The sequence below is a fragment of the Salvelinus fontinalis genome, chromosome 34, assembly GCF_029448725.1.
Source record: "Salvelinus fontinalis isolate EN_2023a chromosome 34, ASM2944872v1, whole genome shotgun sequence".
NCBI lineage: Eukaryota > Metazoa > Chordata > Actinopteri > Salmoniformes > Salmonidae > Salvelinus > Salvelinus fontinalis.
In genome coordinates this window covers 7,664,726-7,682,312 of record NC_074698.1, presented here as the reverse complement: position 1 = coordinate 7,682,312, position 17,587 = coordinate 7,664,726, and the positions used below count along the sequence as shown (strand labels likewise).

The 17,587-nt window shown below is 42.1% G+C and overlaps 1 protein-coding gene across 1 annotated transcript; it reads right to left on the bottom strand.

The window, feature by feature from the left end:
• Positions 1-56: 56 nt before the first annotated feature.
• Positions 57-17,247, bottom strand: LOC129832977 (ras-related protein Rab-5C-like). Its single transcript, XM_055897159.1, has 6 exons — positions 17,089-17,247; positions 5,196-5,546; positions 3,494-3,645; positions 3,117-3,239; positions 2,823-2,916; positions 57-1,601 (listed from the first exon to the last, which is right to left on the bottom strand). The coding sequence occupies exons 2-6, from the start codon at positions 5,359-5,361 to the stop codon at positions 1,477-1,479; spliced, it is 660 nt and encodes a 219-aa protein (XP_055753134.1). The 5' UTR covers positions 5,362-5,546; positions 17,089-17,247; the 3' UTR covers positions 57-1,476.
• Between the last annotated feature and the right edge of the window lie 340 nt (positions 17,248-17,587).

Below are 17,587 nucleotides of genomic sequence, written 5' to 3'. Positions count from 1 at the left end.
ATCTACTCAAATACCCATTGTCATAGAACAAATGAGAAGACAGGCAGACAATGAGATACCTTCCCCCTTATTTATTGGTAAAATGACAATTTGCTGTTTTGCTTTGCTTTGTTTACCCCTGGCCCCCATCTCACAGCAGTGATAGCTGCAGGTACTGTTGTGCTAGTCATTGATGTCATAACAGACGCGGACTGGTCAGAGGAATTCCCCTCCCGATAGGAAAAAGTAAAAAAGAAACAAACAAAAAACAGAAAATCAACAAAAAAAAAGAAACTGAAGAGAACGTCTGAAATCACAAGCGGTGACAGAAGCAGTGCACCCAATACCAGAGACTCTCCAGAAAACAAGAATTGTACACAAAAAAAAATAAAAAAATACATCTTTACATGACAAAAATAATTGAGGATGACAAGGCATCATGTTGAGATTGGGAAGGTATTGTATTGACAGTAACTACTGATTGGTTACATGTTTGAAGAAAAATAATGATACAAATAATATCAACATGTTTTCAATACACAATTGTGATTTTGGTCAGGAAAACAAAATCTTGCTTTATCCTTTTCGTCATTGTATATGAATGATTCAAAAACATTAATGCTAAAAATGACTTAGTGCATTAACATCAGTAACCAATATGTATAAGGTTGGATATCATAGATTAATGATTGGAAAACCTAAGGCGGTCTAGTCTTTGAAATCATACTGTTTAACGTGTGCCAAAAATAAGTCAACAATAATAATAACAATGTAATAGTTCAGTTAATCTACACAACTGCTATATCTGGAAGGAAAAAAACTGTTCTCCTAACTCCTTTTTTTGGGATTGAACACTCTCCCTTCTCTTGCCCAAGGGTGACGATCGGGAACAAGGGTGACGATCAGGAACAAGGGAAAAATGAAATCATGAGAATTGCTACATTCACCCACCACCAAACTAAAACAGGGTAAGAAGTGACAGAAGACATACGTTGAAATACTGTAGCATTATGGTAAAGATGACGAGAGAGAGAGAGAAAGGAGAGGGCACAAAGAGCCCGTTCATTATTCCTCACAGTTGCGTTCTGATTTTTTTCTTACAGAAATACAGTGAAAGAAGAAAAGAACAGTGCTCTGTTAAGTGCGATTGGTAAGGATTGATCTTTTTTTTCCCTCCCTAAGTGGAGCTGTTGTTTTTTGCCTGGGTGATGTCAGATATCCATCGTTTGGTTGGAGATAATGGGTTGTTACGTCCTCGGGTAAGTTAAAACAGTTGTAGGTCGTCATGTTGGTCATAATTGTGTCATTTGTCTGATCATTGGAACCTTGGAGTTGTGTGGTGACAAGCTGATTGGCCTGTGAGCTGGTTTGCTTATCAGTTGATCGGTGCATGGTGGCTGGTCAGACCGTCAGTTGGTTTGACCGTGGGATGTGTTTGTCAGCTGGTCTGATCAGTTGGTTGATACTGCAGGTTGGTTGGTGTGTCGGTCCAGTTGGTTAGTTCCCACCACAGCACTTGCTACCACCAGCCTGTGGGGCGGCTTCCTGCAGGTCCACTCCTGCCCGACCACCGGCCCGGCCACCGGCTCCACCAGCTGGCTCGTTCTTAGGAAGCTTCTTGGCTACAGGAGAAGGACAGAAAGAAACAGTAAGTAGGAAGCCTTTATGGTTTCTACACATTTGATTTGTTCTGGGAAGAAATGTACACTGAGTATTCAAAACATTTTGAACACCTGCTCTTTCCATGACAGACTGACCAGGTGAATCCAGGTGAAAGCTATGATCCCTTATTGATGTTAATTGTTAAATCCTCTTCAAATCAGTGTAGATGAAGGGGAGGAGGCAGGTTAAAGAAGGATTTTTAAGCCTTGAGACAACTGAGACATGGCTTGTGTATATGTGCCGTTCAGAGGGTGAATGGGCAAGACAAAAGATGTAAGTTCCTTTGAACGGAGTATGGTAGTAGGTGCCAGGCGCACCAGTTTGTGTAAAGAACTGCAACGCTGCTGGGTTTCTCACGCTCAACAGTTTCCCGTGTGTATCAATAATGGTCCACCACCCAAAGGACATCCAGCCAACTTGACACAACTGTGGAAAGCATTGGAGTCAACATGGGCCAGCATCCCTGTGAAACGCTTGACACCTTGTAGAGTCAATGCCCCAATGAATTGAGGCTGTTCTGAGGGCGAAAGGATGTGTGCAACTCAATATTAGGAAGTTGTTTCTAATTAAGCAATAAGGCACCAGGGGGTGTGGTATATGTCCAATATACCACAGCTAAGTGCTTTTCTTAGGCACAATGCATCGCAAAGTGCCTGGACACAGCCCTTAGCTGTGGTATATTGGCCATATACCACAAACCCTGAGGTGGCTTATTGCTATTATAAACTGGTTACCAATGTAATTAGAGCAGTAAAAAGAAATGTTTTGTCATACCCGTGGTATACGGTCTGATATACCACGGCTGTCAGCCAATCAGCATTCCCGGGCTAAAACAACCCAGTTTATAATGTTTGGTAAACTCAGTGTATACTTAAGCAATAAGGCCAGAGGGAGTGTGGAATATAGCCAATATACAATGGCTATGGACTGTTCTTTTGCACGAAGCAAAGTGGAGTGCCTGGACACATCGCTTAGCCTTGGTATATTGGTCATACACCACAAACCCTGAGGTGCCTTATTGCTATTATAAACTGGTTACAAACTTAATTAGAGCAGTAAAAATAAATGTGTTGTCATACCCGTGGTATATGGTCTGATATACCACAGCTGTCAGCCAATCAGCATTCAGGGCTCGAATCACCCAGTGTATAAATGCACATATAATATTGTGGTACACGTACCTATGGCCATAAAGATCTCATTGACGTTCATGGCCGTCTTGGCTGAAGTCTCCATGAAGAGCAAACTGTTGTCATCTGCGTACGCTTGTGCTTCCTACAACAACAAAAACAAAGGGAGGACAGAGATCTTTAGAGCTCCATCACAAACACATCGATACAATCAGTAACAACCCAAAGCTTTGAGAGCTCGTGAGCATTCTTGAATATCAACAGAAACTATAAAAATGACATTTCTAGGACATTCACTAATAGTCCAGTGGGAGCAGCATCTAATTGTTAGGAGTTCCTCAGTACCTGGAAGTCCACAGCTCTTTTGTTGGCCAGGTCAGCTTTGTTCCCTGCCAGTGCAATAACGATGTTAGGGCTGGCTTGTCGTTGGAGCTCCTTCACCCAGTTCTTTGCACGTGTGAATGTATCCTGCACAGGAAAGAAAAAACATTCTTAACATCATAAAAACAAAGGCAGATTGCACAATGGATGTTTGTTTTTCACACAAGAGCTCTATTATATATCTACAGAAGTGTCAGTTACGAGAGCAAAGGTCTGTCCTTTGTTGAGGGTTTGAATAATCAACCTCAGCTAAAAAAAATATATATATATAAAAAAAAAATCACTGAGTGCTGGCAACACTCAGGAACCAGTTCCACACGTGACCAGCAGCTGTCACTCACTGTGTTGGTGATGTCATAGACCACGATGGCAGCCTGCGCTCCTCTGTAGTACATAGGGGCCAGGCTGTGATACCGTTCCTGCCCTGCAGTGTCCCAGATCTCAAACTTAACTGTTGTGTCATCCAAGCAGACAGTCTGTGTGAGGAAGGCAGCTGGAGGGGTGTAGAGACAAATCATAGACTTAGTTTCAGGCTCTATTTTGATTTTGAAGTCTGCAAATGCCCTACACATAGAAAATAAGTGTACATTTTACTTTGCATTTCCTCACAGTGGAGTAAAACTCAGTATCTGCACAGGACAGGTATTCTGTTTTCATCCTTAGATAGGGACAACTATACCCCTAGGACACTATTTGACATGGCTGAGTTAAACTAGCACAAGGCACACATAACCCCAACAGCCAAGGCCATGAGACAGTTAAGAGGAAACATGAACAGTGGCTTAATGAGAACTCGTGAAGCTACGAAGCCAGCGCTGAGGAGAATTGGGAGCCTTCCAACGTTAGAGAGAAGAGGAAGGGACAATTATGTAAATAAACAAGATCGAATCGCAGAGCACTAAGCACCGGGTAAAAGGTTACAGCGAGAAATGTAGTGAGAGTTAAAAAGTGAAGACGGGAACAAAACATGTGGCTGTCTATTGGCTAATCCATGGGACAGAAAGATAATGCTAATTCAGCCTGTTGTGTCACATGGCTGAGGGAAATGTACAGCAGCGCTCATAGAGGAAGACTGCTCCATACTAAAAGCTCGGTGACCTTAGACCAGACAGCTGACAACAGGTTTTAAAATGTTTTTAAAATGCTGACTGGTCCTAAGGCTTTGGCTAGTGTAAGCACCAAGCATCCTGTCTCTCCAGCCTCACCCTGCTGTGGCTGCATGATGTGACTCTGTAATTTATGTATTTATTTATTTATAGAAAGGATAATGCATAAATCATGAAGATAGCAATCTAGCTAGAAAACCACTAAATCATCATGGAAATTCCCAACACCTGTGTGTAGGTTTGAAACACTAGGTGAAGCTGCAAATAGATAGTTACTCATTAGTCGTTAATCAACTTTTGCAGTGGAATTATTTGAATGGTCAAACCAGAAACTTCAGCCATCAAGTATCGGCTTCCAGATGCGTAGATATTAGAGCAGTTCCAGGACAGGAAATCCCATTGTTGACAGACTTCCTTCCTGTTTTAAGAGCCCACAGAGAGAGACCCCCTTCTCGCTGCTCCACTCCGGCTAGCAAGTCAATACATACCGCATTAGGCAGATGACAAGTACCTCTTTCTCACACTTATCCATTTTCAGTTTTGCTTTGAACATTCTCTATAAGTCTTTCTGTGGCCGGGAGTAAGGACCTCCCACTCCTTGTGGCATATTTAAAGTGTCAGTCAAAGGCTCGGCTGCTCATGCAAGAGTCAGGTGATCAGCTGCCAAGAAAGATCTGGTTCTGTAGCTCATGTCTACTCCTGACCTGGCCTTGACAACAGCTAGGGTAAGGGCTGCTAGCTAGCAGGAACACAGCCCCGGTTACCAAGGCATTCTAAGTGGTCTTCCTTCAGTCTACTGCACATCCACACTTCCATTCTATTTGATCTTTATAACATGATTACGGACTCAACACAAGGGCAGCTGTAAAGCAACACAAAACATGACTAAGACAGTGAGAAGAATGACAATCCCAATGCCGACGGCGTGCCTACTCACCTCCGATGGTGCTCTCCTGGTACTCGTGGAACTGGCCCTTGACGAAGCGCAGCACCAAGCTGGACTTGCCCACCGCTGACTCTCCCAGCAGCACCAGCTTGAACTGGCAGATCTTGTTGCTGGCCGCCGCGCCGTTGGTCCGTGCTGGTCCTCCTCGACCTGCCATGCTGCCGAGCAGAGAGCTTCACCGGGGTAAGAGGCTCTTGGTGGAGGATGAGGCTGCCTTGGGGCGGAGGACTGGGGCTCTGACGCTGAGCAGGGACTGGAGCCGAGACAGGGCCAGGCTGGGTCAGGTGAGTCTAGGCCAGGCAGTGAGGGGGCAGGAGGAAGAGGGGACTTCACCTGTGGGAGCTGGAAGAAAGAACCGACTTAGTAATATCACTCGTAGGCAGCCAGTGTGAAAGGAAAACTTGAGTAAACTTGAGCGAATTCAGAATGTATTCATACCCCTATGTTGTTGTATTACAGCCTGAATTCAACATGGATTAAATCGTTTTTTCTGTTCTCAACCATCTACACACAATAACCCATAATGACAAAGTGAAAACATGTTTAGAATTGTTGCTCATTTATTGAAAATTACATAAGTATTCATACCCCTGAGTCAATACTTTGTAGATGCATCTTTGGCAGTGATTACAGCAGTGAGTCTTTCTCTGTAAGTTTTCCACACCTGTTTGTGCAACATTTGCCCATTATTCTTTAAGCTCTGTCAAATTGGTTGTTGATCATTGCAAGACAGCCATTTTTAAAGTGTCTTGCCATACATTTTCAAGTAGATTTAAGTCAAAACTAACTCGGCCACTCAAGAACATTCACTGTCTTCTTGGTAAGCAACTCCAGTGTAGATTTGGACTTGTGTTTTAGGTTATTGTCCTGCTGAAAGATGAATTTATCTCCTAGTGTCAGCAGACAACTAGGTTTTCGTCTCGGATTTTGCCTGTGCTTAGCTCCATTTTGTTTATTTTTTATCCTGAAAGGACTGGAGGATTTTAACAATTACAAGCATACCCATGACATGATGTAGCCTTCACTATGCTTGAAAATATGGAGTGTGGTACTCTGTCTTGTATTGGATTTGCACCAAACATAACATTGTGTATTCAGAATAAAAAGTGAAAATGCTTTGCCACATTTTTTGCAGTATTACTTTAGTGTCTTGTTGCAAACAGGATGTACGTTTTGGAATATTTTTACTCTGTACAGGCTTCCTTCTATTCACTCTGTCAATTACGTTAGTATTGTGGAGTAACTACAATGTTGTTGATCCATCCTCAGTTGTCTCCCATCACAGCCATTAAATACTCTGTTTTAAAGTTACCATTGGCCTCATGGTGAAATCCCAGAGCGGTTTCCTTCCTCTCCGGCAACCGAGTTAGGAAGGTCGCCTGTATTTTACTAGTGACTGGGTGTATTGATACACCATTCAAAGTGTAATTAATAACTTCACCATGCTCAAAGGGATAGTCAATTATTATTATTATAATTTTTTTAACCTATCTACCAATAGGTTCCCTTCTTTACGAGGCATTGAAAAGGGACCTTACAGATAATTGTATACACATACAATTATCTGTAAGGTCCCTTTTCAATGCCTCGTAAAGAAGATGAGGTAGTCATTCAAAAATCAGGTTAAACACTATTATTGAACACAGAGTGAATCCATGCAACTTATGTGACTTGTTAAACAAATGTTTACTCCAGAACTTATTTAGGTTTGCCATAACAAAAAGGGTTGAATACTTATTGATTCAAGACATTTTAATTAACTTCTACAATTTCTTAAACATAATTCCACTTTGCCATTACGGGGTATTGGGTTTAAGCCAGTCACAAAAAAAATATTCTTTCAATTCAGGCTGTAAAACAAGAGGTGTGAATACTTTCTGAAGGCACTTTATATACAGGTTTTGATACAGTTGCAGCCAAATATGTTCAGAAACGGGGTCTCCATTAAAGGTTACGGGTCTTCCAGCAGGACAGCGACCCCTGGGCTCCCAAGTGGCGCAGCGATCTAAGGCACTGCATCTCAGTGCTAGCGGCGTCACTACAGACCCTGGTTCGATTCCAGGCTGTATCACAACCGGACGTAAATTGGGAGTCCAATAGGTCAGCGCACAATTGGCCCAGCGTCATTAGGGTTTGGCCGGGGGAGGCCGTCATAAATAATTTGACTTGCCTAGTTAAATAAAAGGTTAAATACATTAAAACAATTAAATTAAAACACATCAAAAAGCACCCAGGATAGTCTTATAGTCTTGCCTAAATCAGTGAGAAAAGTGTTGACTGCAAGGAGTCAATGGTGTCATACCAAGTCGCCTACTCCCACAAGTGTCTGGTATAAACCAATCTACTTTCATGTTCCAGGTTAGTCCTTTGTATCTTAACCCTTGACTGAGCTTATTATTCAGGTTCAAACACACCTTTACAAATGGTCCTGATGTGCATCACTTGCTCATTAAATCCCCCAAATGCCTCAAATGAATGCCTAGCAGACTAATTGCTTCAGTTCAGTGTTGTAAATCAATAACGTCCTGATAAACCCTATTGGCCGAGGAACATCGCAGTGCTTCTAAATGCCATGGTTTGACAAGAAAACAATCCAAATGTTTAAATGAAGGTTCTTTTCTGATTGGCCTACTGGAAACCCACATTGTGGTCTGGACGTCTGTTCGAATGAAGCAAGGGCTGGACAGGGAGATAAGCCCTGTCCTATTCTCTCTTAATTATATTTACTTTAGACTCAACAGTCAAACACAGCAGTGAAGGAAATGTCCTGTGGTCCTGTCTAAAGCAACATTTAGATATGCAGATTGGGTCATGATGAGTATGACCACAATTAACCATGAGCATTCACAATCATGACGCTTGAACGGGGGGGGAAGACAGTCCCCCCACGCGCCCCACCCCCCAGACACATTAGCTTAAAGCCGAGTTCAACTATGTTCACGTCCAACCTGTGTGTGTGTGTGTGTGTGTGTGTGTGTGTGTGTGTGTGTGTGTGTGTGTGTGTGTGTGTGTTCTCAGAGACCACAGAGCTGAGGACCACAGAGAAAATACAGAACAGGAACTGATCGTCTGAGCTGCTTGCCCACCTTGCACACATCCATCTTAACTTAGATAGGTTCCCGTTAGTCACATGATGATGTGCAGATTGAGTACACTGGCCCAACCACAAGACCACAGAGTCCATGTGTTGTTCTTGACATTGACTGAGGAATATGACTACAGTAAGAAAAACTTCAAACACATCTTCCATAGTGCTACTTTACACGGTCAGTCAGCTTCTGCTTGGGGAAAGGGACAGGAAACGGAATTAATATCAAAGCAGGAAGTGAACATTGCAGAAGGACAGAGTAGCACAGACAGACAGACACAGTTGGCCCGTTATACACTTAAACAATGCCACTTAATACAATGTTTACATACCCTACATTACTCATCTCATATGTATACGTATATAGTGTACTCTATATCATCTACTGCATCTTGCAATCTTTATGTAATACATGTATCACTAGCCACTTTAAACTATGCCACTTTGTTTATATACCCTACATTACTCATCTCATATGTATATACTGTACTCTATACCATCTACTGCATCTTGCCTATGCCGTTCTGTACCATCACTCATTCATATCTTTATGTACATATTCTTTATCCCTTAACACTTGTGTGTATAAGGTAGTAGTTGTGGAATTGTTAGGCTAGATTACTCGTTGGTTATTAGTGCATTGTCGGAACTAGAAGCACAAGCATTTCGCTACACTCGCATTAACATCTGCTAACCATGTGTATGTGATAAATAACATTTGATTTGATTTTTATACTAAACCATTAACTGCGTGTACAACCAGCCTAAGTTAGCCTACAATGCTAAAATCCATAATTAAGTGTGAAACATCACAATAACGTCACAAAAAAGGTCTACATGACACTACAGTGTATAGGTTTATACTATAGGCCTGTCTTTCAACAGTGAGTGCATTCAAAGATTGAAAAAACACACTTGACTAGAGGGGGGAGAGTAATGTCTGGGGTGGGGGGGTGAATGTGTACAGTTTTCTGCAAGTCTACACAGTCATGGGGGTGATAATAAATTGCCATTTTAAAGCAAATGTTCTACAGTGCTACACATTTTGCCATAGCTTATGCCGTGTTCTTACACCATCTGAGTGACTCAAACGAAACTAAATCAATGAGGCTCCCATGGCATATTCACTTTATTTTTTCCCAACAATTCTCGTTTTCTTCATTATTAGTATTATTTTTTAAACAGGTTTCCGATTCGCAGTCTATTTTTATTATTATTTAAAAAAAATAAAAATAAAAATTGGACGTTTTAATTGCACAACAATGCTTAAAGACATCTACATTTTTTTTTTTTTTTTTTTGAAAGTGTGCAACAGCAAGAGACTGTTGTTTGGTTAGCAACATTTCTGTAGCGCTCACGTGATTAGGCAATTTGTTTTGTATACTCTGCACTGGATTGATGCAAATAATCCTGAAACCATTCTCCCAGGTCAGCATAGGCTACTTTGTAGTTCACATTTAATTGACAATGTTTTTGGGGAAGCCCTCTGTACACGAAGACTTATCATTATCATCTTCGCTACACGAAGTGGAGACATATGCACGCACACCACGCACAGTTTCAGACAGTTGCAGTAAAATACAAATCACTGATGCATTTAGTTCATGTTTTATGATTAACTTGGGCAAATTAATACATCTTCTAATAAGTTCAATACAATTCTGTTTTATTGTCTGGATTCCGTGCTTCCATCCACAACATGGATTTTATAGGGTCCTGGTTAAGGAGCGAGAGAGAGAGAGGTAGGCCAGCCAGAGTAGGGTTGCTGTTGGCGCTCAGTCTTTCCCAGGCCAGGCAAGGGCCTAATCTTTTGCATGTGACAGAAGATCACACTGTGTTGGTACCACACACTGGCCTTAGAGGGTCAGCCCAGCACAGAGCAGACAGTACAGCAAGGTAGCACACCAAAGGCCTAGACTACTGCCACATACACACCATCCGAGGGATTCCTAGACGCACCACAGTGAGTGTGGAGAGAAACAGCTGCATGTTCATTGGGTCAACATGTAATTCCCCTACGTGCTAATATGATGAAGCTAAGGTGCAAACAAGAGAGAAAGTTGTAACAAAGCCAACATAGACCAGGACTGTGGAACTAAGCCCAATGTCCTTGTGTTTCTGAGTAGAACGTAGAAACATCCTGGTATTTCTCCTAATTAAGCTCCCGAGTGGCGCAGCGGTCTAAGGCACTGCATCTCAGTGCAAGACGCGTCACTGCAGTCCCTGGTTCGAATCCAGGCTGCTACATCCGGCCGTGATTAGGAGTCCCATAAGGCGGCGCACAATTGGTCCAGTGTCGTCCGGGTTTGGCCGGGGTAGGCCGTCATTGTAAATAAGAATGTGTTCTTAACTGACTTGCCTAGTTAAATAAAAGGTTCAATAAAAAAAAATGTAAGCGCTAGCCTAAACAGGTCACTTCTGTCAAACATTTTTGAGGCACTTTTTACACAACGCGTTTACCCTTACCAGTATGTCTACCATTCTAAGGCAAAACAACAGGTGTGACTACTCTCCAACCCTGATAGCCTACTACACACACACTATGGAAATGAAGAGGGCAGCATGCCTCACTGCCCCAGGACAAGGCTCCATAGCCAAGGACAGGGAGAAGAGGGGAAGGAGGCTGGAGGATTCCCAGCCTGAGATGAGGGCTTCAGAAACAAACAGGATAAGAGTGAGAGAACATTTAACCTAGGCTAGTCATATGAGGCCATATTGTATATTAGTGTAAGTAACACTGATGTTAACACTCAATATAATATAAACACTGAGGACAAATAACTGAAACTCTGATCCGCATCAAAAGCCGTGTTCAATCCACCATTATAAACCAAAACAGTGGATTTAGGCCTAAGAGTTTAGGACATGGTTATTGAACCGTATAGTGAACAGGGCGGCACACAATTGGCCCAGCGTCGTCCGGGTTTGGCCAGGGTAGGCCGCCATTAACTGACTTGCCTAGTTAAATTTAAGAAGAATACAAATTATCCTTGGTAGTATGATTGACTGATTGCCTGAGGGCTGCAGTGGCTGGCCCAAGACTCACACACTCCTGTTCTGAGAGTCACTCCGAGCAGCATCCTGCATCTAAGCAGCCCTCTGCTGGCATCTTTAATGGGCTCTGGAGACCTCCACACACACTGAAGTGGGTCAGAGACATGGAGGGGAGAGAGGCTGGGTCAAAGAGAGAGTAGGCGAGAGGGATGGAGAGAGAGAAAGGTAGGGAGAGATGGTGAAATATTCATACAGCCTCCCGTGGGCTTTGCTGCCAGCTTGATATCCAAGCACTTAGTAAAACACAGCCACTGAGAACTGGTAGCAACACACACAATTAACTACATACAGATATTGCATGCATTGCCCTCGTGATCCAACAGTTTCTCACTCACATGCATGGGGTAGATTTTAAAGCTATACAAGACAACGCATGCACAGATATAGCAAATGAAGAAGCCACGTTCATGATGGACATGCTGACCAAACCGACTCCGCGCGTGCACGTTAGTGTTGTCTAGCCCCACCAGACGCGTTCATGCAGGTTAAAATACCAAAACCAACTATATTAATTTGGGGTCAGGTCAAAACACACATGAAACATGAATGGACATTTGGCTAGCTAGCTTGCTGTTGCTAGGTAATTGGTCCTGGAAGATAAACATTGGGTTGTTATTTTACCTGAAATACACATGGCCCTTTTTTTTTTTTGCTGGATCTTTGACCCGTTTGGAGTCATAAGAAAATGATGTGTTCTCTACTCCGACAGTTAATCCACAGATAAAAAAAGGGAAACCTAGTTTGTTTTTAGTCAAATTCTTTTTCTTCTGTGGATTTGACATGGCGGTTGGCAACCAACTTCAGATGGGAGGTAGATGGGAGAGGCGGGACTTGCAGCGCGCCAAGCGTCTAAAATAGAACCAAGTTCTATTAGCGCCTGGCTACGCAGACGCACGTTTACGCACGCACGCAAGCACTTTGGATTACATGATTGAATAACAAATGTACACATTCATGTTATTCAACATGGTCAGCTTTGTCAGAATGTTAGTAAGTCTGGAAAAGAGTGTGGGGGAGGGGGAATATCTCAGTAACTATTCAGTTTCTGTTTAACATGACCAGTGAAATCAGTTACCACCACCTTGTGGGTTTCCTCTTATACTTGACATCCCAAACATTACACACAACTGGTCCACCCACCTGGCCTTAAATTGGCTAAGTACCCACTCTCATATTTAGCCATGAACCCCATCTGCTATGCCCCACACTACTCTTAACTAGGGTCGGGACACTACCACAATACTCGTTAGTATCGTGGCAACGATAAAAAAACAACGTGGATTTAACTTTAAGAAAATAGCCATGAAGTTGGAAACAAACATTTGATGTTGTCGTCCAGAGTCACATTTATTTTCCAAGCTGTAGCACACAATATTTTACATGCAGCAGGTTTTTAACGGACCAAAGAGTTAGATCTGCTTCGTGCTTTCATTTTTGACATTGAAAACATATCTTGGTATCGTCCCGGCCCTACTCTTAACCTCAGAGCCCTCGCAGCCAACCCCATTATTGACCACAACTAGCCTAAAGGTATGCTTCAGTCACAGCTCACAGTCCCACTGTGCTCTGCTGTCAGGTACAACTTCGCCTGGGTGCCGGTCAGTTTCTGCTCTCTTGTCAACTCGTCATGGAATTGTCATACTAAACATTGCTGAAAGGCTTGACAATGACATTGGAGTAGGCAGAAACACAAACAGATCTGGAATCAGACTAGGTAAAACTCCAAGGCCAGTGCTGTTCATGGTAATCAGCAAGGGGTGAAATGGGTGATGATCAGAAAGAGTAACTGATGCTACTGGACTGGGTAGAATGAATCAACTGATTAGGCTATTTTTTTATTTTACCTTTAATTAAATATGGCAAGTCAGTTAATAACAAATTCTTATTTTCAATGGCGGCCTAGGAACAGTGGGTTAACTACCTTGTTCAGGGGAAGATCGACAGATTTTTTTTACCTTGTCAGCTCGGGGATTTGATCTTGCAACCTTTCGGTTACTAGTCCAACGCTCTAACCACTAGGCGACCTATTGTAAGCACTGCTAACAATACACACCCCAATAGGCCTATGAGCTGTGTGTTCCCAAAGGACAATTCAAACAGTCTCCCACTCCTAGACTCCAGTTGAAACATCAGCTAGCCCATTTCCTGGCACAGCCATTATCTACAGATGTGTCAGCGTGTGACCGTGTCAACGTGCATTCATCATCAACGCCATGGAATTAGTGGTGCAACAAGCTGTCAGGCAGACAGACTTCATTTAACCAGTTACCTAGGAATAAATGGTGACATGACAACAGGTTCTCCGAACTCCAAGGGTGGAGGGACCAGAGGAATTAGATGTAACGGGGAGGGAGGGTAGCGCTACCAGCCTGCATCCCGCTATTAGCTTGGCTTTCATCTGAAGTATAAAAGGGTTGGGCCTGGATGGGAAACCGTCAGGGAGGATAAACCCAGAGACGGAAGAGAAAGCGAGACACCCCAATCGAGTAGCACAGTGGACTATTTCAATATGTATGCAAGAGAAACTAAAGCCGAATGACTAAGGGATGGGTCAATTTGAAAAGGAAAGGAATGGTGACTAAGGCTGCGTATAGAGAGGCAGTCCAAATTCCTTTATTTTTATTTTTTCACTCATTGGTATTTTGACCAATCATATCAGCTCTAAAAATGATCTGATGTGAAAAGATCTGATGTGATTGGTCAAAAGACCAATGAGCGAAAAAAAATATCAGAATTGGGCTGCCTGTCTAAACACAGCCTAAATCTCTGGGAATGCAAACAGGATACACATCACTAGCAAATGGGGGCAGGCAAGGGAGAAATCATCTCCTTCTCTTTCTGGCTCCCTCTGTGTGTGAAACATGACAGCCAAGCAAAAGCCTGTGCAATACAATTCTACTCCATGCCGATAATTTTGGCCTATCACGTTAAAGGGAAATATAGCCAACAAGTTGTGGAAAAAGACAACTGTTTCAGAGTTAATTGAAAATAAAGCCATTGTTGATTAAGACGAGAAAATTCCTCAAAAAAGTGTCTATTGAACCATATGGTCCATCTACTAGAATTTCGTGGACAATATGGACACAGAAAAAAGAAAAGAAAAAGAATACTAATGTGTATAATTAAAGTATAAATTACCAAACTTATCAGGTAATCTATGACCAAAAATTACCAAAGATTCAGTTGACGGTTTTAAATTACCGGTAGCTTTGCAACCCTAAGTGAGATAAAAAGCATCCGTTTTTTGCATAAGCCTACTAGGCTAAACCGCGAACACCCCCATTCAGTTTGAGCATGGGGCTAGTGTCAGAGATAAGAACAACAGACAGGGCCTGAGCTGCAGAGATAAAGGGTCAGGGTGAGGTTAGTGGGTGTCTCATCTGGCTGCAAGGAAGCACACAGTTAATTATTAATGACTCAAACTTAAAGAAATCATTTCCCATTTGTTTAGGCCTAAATTGTTGTGGTTTAATCAATAAGGGGCATACATTGATCTTGTAAGTCTCAAACAAGTCTTGCAGCAAACTGACCAGTAACCCACTCTGCACATAGAACTCTCCAGCTTGGGTAACAGAAAAAAAAGTCACACCTACAGGATATCTTCAGTCTTTTGAGGAGTCATCAGAATGACCTGTTGTGAATGGGCATGCTTCTCCTCCTACACACCCGATTCATTCATTCCTCCATTGACTCCAATGCATTACAACCTTTCTGACCACACTAACGCATACCAATTAGGCTTACTTCGGATTAAACATCGAAAAGGGTTGGGTCTCACGCAGATGTATGTTATTTTACTCGCCATTCTGTCAGGAATATTTGGAAATGTCACAAACTTTCTTAACTAGCCTTACAACACCAAATCAAACAACCATTTTATGCCACCTAGTAATATTGCCTTTTATATAAACGTTTGCCTGTGTCAAAATGTGTCACCACTCTCTAAGGACAAGGTCCACAACATAACATGGCAGCAGCTTAGGCAAGTTATTAAAAATCCAGTCTCTAGTCCTGTTATTGAGCCATAACACACCAACGAGTTTCCAATGAGGATTTACCCTGGTGTTTACCCAAAAGACACAAGCCCAGTCCACTATTCAGCCCGCATTTACATAACAATGTCTAAAATGTGAACTTTAAACAGCTTCTCACAAAGCAACTGTCTTAATGATGCAGAGGTTGTTGACTCTGCTTGCCCAAAGTCTTAGTGTCTCACTCCTGATAGAAACTCAATTACACTAGAGCTTACATTAAAAAGGGGCAATTCAGTCTCCTTTTCACCCCACTTAACAAATGATTTACGTAACAAAAAGGTACATCTCAAGACGAGTCGGTTATTTGAATCAGCTGTATAGTGCAAAGGCAAAAACCAAAACGTGCACCCAGGGTTTGGGAAACGCTGCACTAAGGTATGCAATGACTGACATGACGAGGAAAACAGACAATGCACTACCCAATTCCATAGTTGCACCTTGTACATTGTACTATTACAACTTTCAGAAGTAAGTAGAAAGCCAAACTGAGTTCTGGGGGACTCCCATGCCCATCCCCTTGCCATAAGATGACCTGCAGTAAAGGTGAAGGAGTGAACAAGGGTACAGGACTGATGAGACACAGTAAGTTATGAGGGACACCACATTAAACCAGAGACCAGAGAAAAGGAGGCATGCATTCATACAAAAGTAACATGACACAGACAGACTCACATGAGGGCTACATCAGACAACTGACCTACGTGTACCACCATTGACACACCAAGTACAGACCAAAAACTGTAACTCAGCAATGACGGCATTCAAAATGATGAGCCTAATTAGAGACAGCCATGAACTTTGAACTCCAATTATGCTAAATATGTTTTGAGACCTAGCTAGGTAAACGATTATTAACAGTGGCAAGATAATAATTAACGTAAAAGACCTGGTGACATGTGGGTTATTGCCAGATGGAATGTATTCGTGATCATTACCAATTACCAGGCAGAAACCATAAATAGCTATTAAGGTGGTGGGTTTCAAACTTCCTCATACTATCGGTCATCATCGCTGATACCAAGAGCCTGCTGACACCAATGGCAATGAGCGAAGATACTTTGTTGAAAGCTTGAAATCAAAATATGAAAGGTTTAATCAAATTGATTGGACCAAAAGGAAAATCTACTAGCTAACGTTATTTGTTAGTTAGCTGTCAGTTAAAGGCTAACTAGCTATGAAATACAAATCTAACATGACATTTCTGTAATTTAACTAGCAAGCCCACCAAGTTACGGTAACTAGCTAGCTTTTTAAAGCCATCATTTAAAAAAAATTGTTATATGTCAATAAGAGCTGAAGTTGAGTAGCTATGTAGCTGAACAGACACCGACAAAAAATATGTCTACTGTAAATTAACGTTACTTGCCAGTAAAAACAAAGTAGGACGACACTGACGAAAACTAGCTAACGCTAACTAACTTGGCTAAGTTTATGATGACATCACAAAGAAAAGACGGGGTAAATCAAACATCTAAAGATAAATACCTATTTGGTCAAATTATGAACAAAGCTTTTTATTGTTTGCTAACTAGTTACCTCATTAGCTATCTGGACAAGTAATCAGTCCATTTAACATATCAATCTGACAGTCGTTAGCTAGCGACGTATCTCTGGCTAGGTAGCTAGCTAACGTTAGTTTACTGTCTGGTTGCTTGAGCAAAATTTGACAGTGGAAATCTGAACCAAAATAGTATAGTTTACAGCTTACCGTTAAAGGCAGAGGTCAAACATTCGTTCCCTTTTCTTCGTATACTCTCACTTTCCACAATTTCGACTTTGACGACTTTTCTCTCTATCACAGCTCACTACGACTGCTCAACACATAGGCCCCGGCCTTCACTTCTGCTTAGAGCATTTTTTCCGGGATCCTCCCACTTCCTGGAGGTGTGGCTTCCCTCTAATTGTGTCGTTGGGAACCTGGGAACTGTAGTTTACCAAATCAATGAACACAAATTTGGTCAGGGCTGATTATTTGGGAGTAGTCTCCGTAGACAGACTTGTTGGCTCCCACAATGTATCAATGCTACTGATTTTGCTTATGATCGGGTTTACGAGACTAATTTAGGAGTGGCATGCAGTGGCCCATAGTTTTTCAAACGTAGAAAATATTTACAGAAGTTTGCTTTAAATGTATCACCATCTGGTGGCGCTAAAGACCATGATATTTGCCATCACTTGACATCAGTTCAGATCTAAATGTTGTTCAT